Genomic DNA, 12,118 nt, shown 5'->3' with positions numbered 1-12,118 from the left:
CTCCAGTATTGGTAAGATTGAAGTCACTGTCTTCAGTCCCTGCTAACTCCACTCCTTAACCAACAATACCATCCATCTCTCTTACAGCTTTGAGACTGAACCAGACTCTTCAGAATTCTTGGTAACATATTTCACACCAAGCTGAGCTTCTGACTACATATCAATGAGAGAGTCCATTTCCACCGCAGTAACTTTGTCTAACTTCACTCCTACCACAGGTCATCTGCTGTTGAAATTCATTCCTTTGTTTCCAGCTGCCCACATAAATACTCAAAATAAAGCTGATTTAGTTGTTTTTCCTTAAAGACAGGATTTAACATCTAAAATTGCACTGGAGATTATTAACATCAGCAGAAAACGACCCCAATAAACATGATGCAGTTCTGAAAGTGATTCGCATCCTAATCCAATCACTGCACTTACTTGTGAACTTGCTGATGTGTCTGCTGGATGGATGAGGTTGTGAATCCCAACCCACATTTGGAGCAGATGTATGGCCTTTCCCCTGTGTGAACTCGCTGGTGTACGGTGAGGTGATAGGATCGCCTGAACCCAGTCCCACAGTGAGAGCACCTGAATGGCTTCTCATCAGTGTGAACACGTTGATGTAACAGGAGTTGTCTGGAACTTTTAAAACACTTTTCGCAGTCCAGGCATTTAAAAGGCCTCTCATTAGTGTGAACTCGCTGGTGTTTCAGACAGGCGGAGGAGGAAACAAATTCCTTCCCGCACTTGTAGCAGTTGTACGGCCTCTCCCCACTGTGAACTCGCTGGTGTATCAGCAGGTCGGATGACCGAGTAAATCCCTTCCCACATTCGGAGCAGGTGAATGGTCGTTCTCCACTGTGAAACCGTCGATGAATTTCCAGCGCTGATGGAGATTTGAATCCCTTCCCACAATCCCCACATTCCCATGGTTTCTCCCTTTTGTGTTTGTGTTTATGTTTCGACAGGTCAGATAATTGGCTGAAGCCTCGTCCACACACACAACACGTGTACGGCTTTTCCCCACTGTGAACAGAGCTTTTTCCTTCCATGCTCAAAGTCCAATGGTATTCAGCTTATGATAAATTGGATGACTCTCTCAGATCCTGATGTGATGGTTGGTTCTAGTTTTCCAACTGCAAATCCTCCCCTTGTAATACCCTGTGAAATTGAAGGGAGTGTCAGAGAACCAACAAAACACAAAGGCAGGTTGTGAAATAGAGCTGAAAAAATTTGGTAATTAGAACATAGAACATTACCGCGCAGTACAGGCCCTTCGGTCCTCGATGTTGCGCCAACCAGTGAAACCAATCTAAAGCCCATCTAACCTATACTATTCCAATATCATCCCATATGTTTATCCAATGACGATTTGAATGCCCTTAATGTTGGCGAGTCCACTACTGCTGCAGGCAGGGCATTCCATGCCCTTACTACTCTGAGTAACAAACCTATCTCTGACATCTGTCCTATATCTACCACCCCTCAATTTAAAGCTATGTCCCCACGTGCTGGCCGTCACCAGCCGAGGAAGGCTCTCACTGTCCAGTCCACCCTATCTAATCCTCTGATCATCTTGTATGCCTCTATTATGTCACCTCTTAACCTTCTTCTCTCCAATGAAAACAGCCTCAAGTCCCTCAGCCTTCCCACCACACCAGGCAACATCCTGGTAAATCTCCTCTGCACCCTTTCCAATGCTTCCACATCCTTGCTATAATGTGGCGACCAGAACTGTACGCAATACTCCAAGTGCGGCCACACCAGAGTTTTGTACAGCTGCAACATGACCTCATGGCTCCAAAACTCAATCCCTCTACCAATAAAAGCTGACACACTGTATGCCTTCTTAAAAACCCTGTCAACCTGGGTGCCAACTGTCAGGGGTCTATGCACATGGACACCGAGATCTCTCTGCTCATCCACACCACCAAGTATCTTACCATTAGGCCAATACTCTGTATTCCTGTTACTCCTTCCAAAGTGACTCACCTGACACTTTTCCACATTAAACTCCATTGCCACCTCTCAGCCCAGATTTGCAGCTTATCTATGTCCCTTTGTAACCTGCAATATCCTTCTGTACTGTCCACAACTTCAACGACTTTAGTATCATCTGCAAATTTACTAACCCATCCTTCTACGCCCTCATCCAGGTCATTTATAAAAATGACAAACGACAGTGGCCCCAAAACTACTAGTAGTGAAGAAAAAATTACCACTAGTAACTGAACTCCAGTATGAACATTTCCAATCAACCACCATCCTGTCTTCTTACAGCTAGCCAATATCTGATCCAAACCGCTAAATCACCCTCAATTCTATGCCTCTGTATTTTCTGCAATAGCATACCATGGGGAACCTTATCAAACGTTTACTGAAATCCACATACACCATATCAACCTCTTTGGCAACCTTCTCAAAGAACTCAATAAGGTTTATGAGGCACGACCTACCTTTTACAAAGCCGTGTTGATTATCCCTAATCAAATTATTCCATTCTAGATGATTATAAATCCTATCTATTATACTCCTTTCCAAAAATTTGCCCTCAACAGAAGTAAGGCTCACTGGTCTATAATTATCAGGGCTGTCTCTACTCCCCTTCTTGAACAAGGAGACAACATTTGCTATCCTCCACTCTTCTGACACTATTCCTGCAGATAATGACGACATAAAGATCAAAGCCAAAGGCTCTGCAATATCCTCCCTAGCTTCCCAGAGAATCCTAGGATAAATCCCATCCAGCTCATCGGGGACTTACCTATTTTCACACTTTCCAGAATTGCTAACACCTCCTCCTCATAAACCTCAATCCATTCTAGTCTAATAGCCTGTATCTCAGTATTCTCGATGTGGGTATGCCGGCGTTGGACTGGCGTAAACACAGTAAAAAGTCTGACAACACCAGGTTTTAGTCCTCTCGACAACACTGTCTTTTTCCTGTGTGAATACTGATGGAAAATATTCATTTAGCGCCTCTCCTATCTCTTCGGACTCCATGCACAACTTCCCACTACTGTCCTTGACTGGCCCTAATCTTACTCTAATCATTCTTTTATTCCTGAAATTTGTGGGGCTGGCACTAGGAAAAAGTGACCACGAAAGCTAATGGGTTGTTGCAAGAATATAATTGGTCTGGACGTTCACAAGGCTCTGGCTTTGATGGCAGGAGGGGGCTAAGAGAGTTCAGAGCAGAATGGAGAAAGGGGTGGATTTTATATATCTAAAACCCAGCCAGATATTTGACAGAATGTTCCAAACTCTCAACTCAAGCCCTTGGAAGGACAGGGTGGCAAGTGTATGTGAAAACCATCACGTTCAACTTCCCCTCCAAGTCACAGATCGTCTTGACTTGTCTAATATTCAGTACTGGATGAACAGAAATGTCCTGTGTTTAAATATTGGGAAAACTGAAGTCATTGTCTTCAGTCCCCACCACAAACTCCACTCCCTAACCACTGACTCCATCCCTCTGCCTGATAAATATCTGAAACTGAACCTGATGATTCACAACCATGATGAAATATTTCATCATCAGCTACTGTCCACATATTTATGTCACCCCAGGAACCCAATGCTACTTGATTCAAATTCTCGATTTTGCCAGTTATATACATTCTTTTATTCCCTCTAGAATTGACAATTCCAACACACCTCCCACATTCAACCCTTGATAAATTTGGGTTTATGCAAATCCCGTCCTTTGCACTGAGTCCCGTTCACTCACCCCTCACTCTGTCCTCACTGACCTAATGTGGAGATGCCGGCGTTGGACTGGAGTAAACACAGTAAGAAGTCTCACAACACCAGGTTAAAGTCCAACAGGTTTACTTGGTAGTAAACACCACTAGCTTTTGGGGTTTTGCCCCTTCGTCAGGTGAGTGACAATAATTGTCCAGACAGGACCTATGCTTAATGCTATCTCCACTCACATTGTCTGCACCTTTAAGACTTGATTAGCTGTAAAGACTCACATTCTAACCAGTATGCTGTAAACTGAGCATGTGTCTTTATATGATCTGTTTGCGATCAGAACTCCCCACTCACCTGACAAAGCCCCAAAAGCTAGTGGTGTTTACCATCAAATAAACCTGTTGGACTTTAACCTGGTGTCATGAGACTGCTTACTGTGCTCACTGACCTACACAGGCACCCCGTTAAACAATTTAAAACTCTCATCCCTCCTTTCAAATCCCTCCATGTCACTGCTCTTTCCTATTCCAGTCACACAGATGTTTGTACCTTGTTCTGCAGATACACTTACATTCAGGTTTTGATGAATCCAGTGACTCTGTCAGATTTTGGACTGATGTTTGGTCTGGGTTTCCTACCTTCAAATTCTACTCTTCTAATACCCTGTAAGAAAAAAACCATCACTGTCAGTCCTGGATAGAAATTAAGAAGAAACAAACATTTTTCTTGAGTTGAATTGTGTGTGTGTGTGTGTGTGTGTGTGTGTGTGTGTGTGTAAATTCTAATCTCCTGTCAAAGGAGTTTCCAAAAGCCATCATTGTGAGGTGAGGATTAGAAATTCACAACATTCTCTCCTCCCGTTGCCTGGAACAGGATGAGCGCACATGTGCCCTGCTGCCCATTGCCCTGAGAAAGGTGGTGGCCATTAACTCCAGGCCCCCAACTCAGTCAACTGCTGCCACAGCCCAGATTGGGGAGAATGTGCCATCGGGCGGCTCTTATTCAGGTTTTGCAGCTTCCACTGGGTGTTTATGATGCACTATGTCTGTGTGGGTTTCCTCCAGGTTCTCTGGTTTCCTCCCACGGTCCAAAGATACGCAGGTTCGGTGGATAGGCCATGGTAAATTGTCCCTTAGTGTACAAAGATGTGTAGGTTAGGAGGATTAGCGGGGTAAATATGTGGGGTTTCAGGGATAAGGTCTGACTCAGTGCAGACTCGATGGGCTGAATAGCATGCTTCTGCTCTGCAGGGATCCTATGATACCTGCCTGCTGACACAGCGATCTGCTGAGTTTCACTTAATACAAAATGCAAACAGAACTGAGAGAATCTCCAAGATGTGGTATTCTTGGACTTTCAGAAAGCATTTGACAAAGTCTCACATAAGAGATTGTCGTACAAGATTAAAGCGCATGGGACTGTGGGAAGCGTACTGAGATGGATAGAAAACTGGTTGGCAGAGAGGAAGCGAAGAGTAGGAATTAATGGGTCCTTTTCAAATTGGCAGGCAGGAGCGAGTGGGGTGCCACAGGGATCAGTGCTGGGACCCCAGCTATTCACAATATATATGAATGATTTCGACGAGGGAACAAAACGTAACATCTCAAAGTTTGCAGATGATAACCAAGTTGGATGAATTGTGATGAGCTGGATAGATTGGGTGAGTGGGCAAATCAATGGCAGATGCAGTATAATTTGGATAAATGTGAGGTTATGCACTTTGGAAGCAAAAACAAGACGGCAGGTTACTACTTGAATGGTTGTAAATTTGGGAAAGGGAGATGTCGTTGTGCACCAGTCGCTGAAGGTAAGCATGCAGATGCAGCAGGCAGTAAAGGTGGCAAATGATATGTTGGCCTTCACTGCGAGAGGTTTCGAGTACAGGAGCAAGGATGTACTGTTGTAATTATGCAGGGTCTTGGTGAGGCCACACCTAGAATATTGTGTAGTTTTGATCTCCCTTTCTGAGATAGGATGTTCTTGCTTTCGAGGGAGTGCAGTGAAGATTTATCAGGCTGATTCCAGGGACGGCGGAACTGATGTATAAGGAGAGATTGACAAGTTTACAACTGTTTTAGCAGGAGTTCAGACAAATGAGGGGGGATCTCATAGAAATACAGGGACGATGTTCCCAAATGGTGGGGCAATCCAGAACGAGGGGTCACAGTCTGAGGATTTGGGGTAGGCCATTTAGGATGGAAATAAAGAGACACTTTTTCAGCCAATGAGTGGTGAGTCTGTAGAATTCATGACCACAGGAAGTGGTCGGTGCCAAAACATTGAATGTATTCAAGAGATGGCTAGATATACAGAAAACAGAAAAAGGCAGTGAGAGAGAACCCAGAAAAGCACAAAGACAGGTTGTGAAACTGAACTGAACATATCTGGTAATCTGTAGGGTGATGGGTAGGAAAAAGAGATGATGTGGAGATGCCAGCGTTGGACTGTGGTAAGTACAGTAAGAAGTCTCACAACAGTAGGTTAAACTCCAACAGGTTTGTCTGGTAGCACAAGCCACAAGCTTTTGGAGCTCTGCCCCTTCATCAGGTGAGTGGGAGTTGTGTTCACAAGCAGGGCATATATAGACCCAAACTCAATTTACAAGATAATGGTTGGAATGTGGGTCTTTACAGGTAGTCAAATCTTAGAGATACAGACAATGCGAGTGGAGAGAGTGTTAAGCGCAGGTTAAAAAGATGCGTATTGACTCCAGCCAGGTCAGTTAGTGAGACTTTGCAAGCCTAGGCCAGTGGTGGGGGTTAGATAGTGTGACATGAGGCCATCCTCACGTGTGCAGAACTTGGCTATCAGTTTCTGCTCAGCAAGTCTGTGTTGTCACATACGAAAAAGAGACCACAAGTGCTCCTGGATTTTTTAAAAACCCAACTGTTCATTAATGCCTTTCAGGGAAGGGAGCCTGACAGGTAATCTGGGATTGCACAAGACTCCTGCACACAAGGGATGGGAGAAAAAGAGAAACAAAGTGAGAAGTAGGAGAACAGAGGGTGAAAGAAAGATATCTCAGATATTTACATTTTGACCAGAATTCTGACAGAATCTCGCAAATCATACATGATCTAGAAGGACCAGGTTAGCAGTTGCATGTAGCATGGGCACCATGCTTTGCACTGCTGCCTCAGCGCCAGGAATCCATCTTTGATTTCCGGCTTGGGAATCCTGGAAATTCCCCATCAGCCTCTGCACTCAAGAACAGCCTCAACTGGGATCTTGGGTTCATGTCACACTATTTGTAACCCCCATGACTTGCAAAATCTCACTTACTGTCCTGTCTGGAGACAATACACATCTCTTTAACCTATTCTTAATGTTATCTCCACTCACACTATCTGCACCTTTAAGACTTGATTAGCTGTAAAAACTCGCATTGTAATCAGTATTCTGTAAAATGAGAGTACGTCTTTACATCCCTTGTTTGTGATCCGAACTCGCCACTCATTTGACGAAGGGTCCGAGGCCCGAAAGATAGTGGCTCCTGCTACCAAATAAACCTGTTGGACTTTAATCTGGTGTTGTGAGACTTCTTACCACGTGAAACAAACCCAGACTATCCAGTTGTTCCCAACATTAAAGAACACTGCCCCAACACAGATGGTGAGTGGGCAAGTGCTACTCTCGCATTGCCTCCAAGAAACATGGAGACAAGGCATGCGCTGTCCTCACCTTGGACTGAGCATGTGCAAGCCTTACATTGCCTCCAACATGGCGACCAGGCAAGTGCTGTCGTCACATTGCCCCTCAGAGAGATGGCGGCCGCGCAGGCCCGCCGGAAACATAGCGACCGTGAACTCGGGTCAGGAACGGAAGAAAAAAAAACTGTACTCTGGTCGACGCGAACAGAGAAATTCTTTGTTGTGGTTTACCATTTGCACAACATGCTTACGAAGCCTTTCCTCACCCTCGCGGGATCCATCGCTCCCTCGGAGCCGCCATTTCATTCCCTTACTGATTCGATAGCTGATCACTGCCTCCCCAGCGCCATTACTCCCACTGCGCATGCTCCACCTCCACCCCCCCCACTCGCTCCGAGTGGTTGGAGGACCAGCTGCTCCCGCTCGGTCCTCCAACTCCACCCCCTCTCCTCCTATTGGACCAGAGCTGCCATCAATCAGCCGCGCATTGTGACGGTTGCAGATGGTGGGCGGAGCCACAGCCTCAGGCTGACTCGCTGATTATTATGATGTGGATGTGCCGGCGTTGGACTGGGGTAAACACAGTAAAAAGTCTGACAACACCAGGTTGTAGTCCAACCAATTTATTTGATAGTAAACGCACAAGCCTTCGAGGTTTCCCTCCTCGTCAGACAACCATCTCCCCAAATCGCAATTTACGCACTGCGCATGTGCCACTCCCAGCCCCGTCCCCTCATTCGTTCCGAATGTTTGGAGGGCCAGTCTCTCCCGCTCAGTCCTCCAGCCCCGCCCCCTCTCTTCTTATTGGTCCGGCGCTGCCGTCAATCAGCCGGGCATTGTGACGTTCCAGATGGTGGGCGGGGCCACAGCCTCAGGCTGACTCGCTGATTATTATGATGAGGAGGTACCGGCGTTGGACTGGGGTGAACACAGTCAGAAGTCTCACAACACCAGGTTAAAGTCCTGGAAATAAACTTGTTGGACTTTAACCTGGTGTTGTGAGACTTTTTGCTGATTATTGGCAAGTCGACTTACATTAACACTTCAATGAAGTTACTGTGAAAATCCCCAGTCACCATAGGCCGGCACATTTTCGGGTGGACTGAGGGAGAATATGACATGGCCAATGCACTTAACCAGCACGTCTTTCAGACAGCAGAAAGAAATTGGAGCACAAGACCAAAGCCCGCGCTGACACGGGGAGAATGTGCAGACTCCACACAGACAGTGGCCCAAGCCTGGAATTGAACATGGGTCGCTGGTGCTGTGAGGCAGCACTGCTAAACACTGAGCCACCAGACCTAACTGCAGGCACGTGTTTTCAATACCAATATGCAAAGTTATAATGAATAACTATTAATTAGTTGCTTTCAATATTTTTTGTCTCTATCCTTAGATGTTAGACAATTATTATCCGCACAGTTTTGCAACAGCTTCATTATTCTGCCACCTTGTACTTAACCATATTGAAACTAATATGACAAAGTTCCACATCAGATGGAAATGATTTCGATAAACCAACCACTGCTTATTGATCAGCTAGGAAATTTCATTTTCTGCCACAATGCAAGGATCAGTTTTAATACCATGACCCCGACTTCCTACCATTTAATTTGATCCCCTTCACCTCCAGTGGTGTTACATTCAGAACTCGGGTCTAGAGAACGATCAACTTAATATGAGGAAGATTCATTCAAAAATCTGAAGGGGAGAAGCTGTTTTGGAATACGTGTTCTCAGGGATATGTACCCCCCCCCAAGAGAGTATGTTCTGTGCCTATGAGGTGCTTAATTATGCTGGAGTAATTTAACATGGCCAATCCAAAGATCTTGCAAATCTTTGGAGAGCGGGATGAAACCAGAGCACCCAGCGGTAACCTATGCAACGCAGGGATAACGTGCAAATCCATACAGAGAGTCATATGCCGTCATGTTGCCCTTTATATTGCAAACTGTCAAAGAACATTATTGGTTTCGACTCCATGCTGAGAAGTCACGATAAAAGAAGCGGCCGATACATTAAAAAATAACATTAATAAATGCCAAATGAGAAGAGCGCACTTTACTGAACACAGGTTGATCCTTCACCAACTGTTATATCAATTCAAAGTGAAAACAATCTGTGATGTGGACAAAAACGTGCGTCTCTGTGCTTCATAAATGTACTTGGTGACACGGTGTCACAGTGGTTAGCACTGCTGCCTGACAGTGTTTGGAACACGGGTTCAATTCCAGCCACAGGTAACTCTTTGTGTGGAGTTTGTACTCTCTCCTCGTGTCCGAGTGGGTTTCCTCCAGGTGCTCCGGTTGCCTCCAACGACTCCAAAGAGCATCATAGAATCCCTACAGTGCTGAAGGAGGCCATTCAACCCATCGAGTCTGCACTGAAACAATCCCACCCAGGCCATGCCCGCATAAACTGACAAATTTGCCCCACTAATACCTCCAACCTACGCATCGTGGGACGATAAGGGACAATTTAGTGTGGCCAATGCACCTAATCTGCTTATCATTGGATTGTGGGAGAAATCTGGAGCACCCGGAGGTAAATTGTGCAGGCAAGGGAGAACATGCAAACTCTATACAGACAGTGACCCACGCTGGGAATTGAATCCAGGTGCCTGGAATTGTGAGGCAGCACTGTGCCATCGAAGTGCGGGTTAGTGGGATTGGCCATGATAATTTGCCCCTCCGTTTCAGGCCAACGAGCATGGTAAATATATGGGGTGATAGGCCTGGAAAACCTTGTGGTCAGAGCACAATCGATGGGCCAAATGGTCTCCTCCTGCACTGCAGCGATTCTATGATTCCATATTTCAGGTTGGTGCTGATAGCTATTTAGCTACATAAAAGTAATGATTAGAAGTCAGAGAATGAACGAGAAATGCATAATTAGATGCGTTATTCCAACAAAGGGAGATGCACTATTGTTTGAATGTCAAAAGGAAATGTTGCTAGCCCCAATGTTGATCTTTGAACATTGCCTTTTGTCCAGAGTGTTGATCTTTGATAATTGTGGAGAGGCAAATCACAGCTGTCTGCTCACAGGAATACACCGCGAGTTGGGATTAAACAACAACGACCAATGGAGCTTGTTCCAATCTGCAAACGATGATGCTTATTCACTGAGTCCTTGAACATGTACACAAATTGAATTATAGGCTTTGCTGAACTGCATCCACTGCTATTATGTAGCGAAACACAGCAATGGAAGTTGAACGTCCACAAACAACAAATAAAGAAACTTTTTTTGTAGAATTATTTATTAGTATCAGAAGCAGACTAATATTAACACTGCATTGAAGTTACTGTGAAAATCCCCTAACTGCCACATTCCAGCACCCGTTCGGGTAAATTGAGGCAGATTGATCTGATACCTGCTTTGTTCAAACATTGGTCACGGTGATGGAGCATTTATCTGCTTTTTCTTTGTCATTCAAAACAAAAGTGATTATTTTACATTTCTCTAGGTTTTTAGATAGAATACATTAAGATACTAACACATCAAATAGTAGTGCTAACTGATTCTTAAAACAAGAGGATAGCTTATACATTTGTGATTGCAGTAAGACAATTTAAGAAGTAACTATGTTTTTAAAACATGTAAGCTGATATTCTAATTATATTTTAAGCATTTTACTGTAATTGTTAGATTTGATCATTGTAAGTTTCCGATAGGCATGATGATAAAGCTAAAACGTTTAGAGCCAAAGACTGCGGAACCAATGAGCTAGCAAAGCCCATATCAGGAAGATCCTCACGAGGGAACATATTTTGCAACATAATGAGTAGATCCAGACATAGCCCAAACACAGGATATATATGCCCTGGACGCAGGAACACATATTTATTCAGCTTGGCAGTGAACCAGTGGGATCTTCACTTTGACACCTATGATTTTGTCTGCTGCAACCAAGCAAAAGTGAAGTAGCTTTAGCCAAGAAGGAAGTTAATGTCCGTGTTTTATGGACGAATGAAATACCATCATGCTGGCAGGTACAATGCAACTGGCTGAGATACCTGACAGAGATTTGTATTGAGTCTATAAACTAATTAAGTATAAACTAATGAAGGGCGGGAAATCTCATAAAATGTTTAAGTTTTCTGTTTTTATTGATAACTTCAAAACTTTTCTGAGAGGTTCGGATATTCTGTATCTGTGACAATCGACATAACATCTCCCATGGATCACTAGTTTTACCTCTGCAAGATGTACTGGATCATCAACACGGATACCACGCGAGAGCACCATCCACCAGGTACATGGTACATACTCTTGCAACTCGGCCAATATTGTCTATCTGATACGCTGCAGGAAAGGATGTCCTGAGGCGTGGTACATTGGGGAGACCATGCAGATGTTAGGACAATGGACGAATGAACATCGCTCGACAATCACCAGGCAAGACTGTTCTCTTCCTGTTGATGAACACTTCAGCGGTCATGGGAATTCGGCCTCTCATCTACGGGTAAGCATTCTCCAAAGTGGCCTTCACGACACACAACAACACAGAGTTGCTGAGCAGAGACTAATAGCCAAGTTCTGCACACATGAGGACGGCCTCAACCGGGATCTTGGGTTCGTGTCGCACTATCTGTAACCCCCACGACTTTCCTGGGCTTGCAAAATCTCACTAGCTGTCCTGTCTGGAAACAATACACATCTCTTTACCCTGTGCTTAACCCTCTCTCCACTCACATTGTCTGTACCTTTAAAACGTGGTGAATTGTAAAGACTTGCATTCCAACCATTATTTTCTAAATTGAGTTTGTGTCTTTATATGCCCT

General features: G+C 44.6%; 1 protein-coding gene across 1 annotated transcript in view; it reads right to left on the bottom strand.

The window, feature by feature from the left end:
- LOC145363514 (uncharacterized) overlaps positions 1–7,687 on the bottom strand; it is a 31,815-nt gene extending 24,128 nt beyond the window's left edge. The window contains exons 1-3 of the mRNA XM_080218707.1: positions 7,563–7,687; positions 4,253–4,344; positions 475–1,146 (exon numbers count right to left, since the gene is read on the bottom strand). Of these exons, the coding sequence (XP_080074833.1) occupies positions 475–1,037 (563 nt within the window). The 5' untranslated portion in view covers positions 1,038–1,146; positions 4,253–4,344; positions 7,563–7,687. The remainder of the gene's footprint in view (positions 1–474; positions 1,147–4,252; positions 4,345–7,562) is intronic.
- Between the last annotated feature and the right edge of the window lie 4,431 nt (positions 7,688–12,118).

Source organism: Carcharhinus amblyrhynchos, unplaced genomic scaffold, assembly GCF_965287045.1.
Source record: "Carcharhinus amblyrhynchos unplaced genomic scaffold, sCarAmb.v2.hapA scaffold_39, whole genome shotgun sequence".
Lineage (NCBI taxonomy): Eukaryota > Metazoa > Chordata > Chondrichthyes > Carcharhiniformes > Carcharhinidae > Carcharhinus > Carcharhinus amblyrhynchos.
This window is presented reverse-complemented; position numbering and strand designations above follow the sequence as displayed.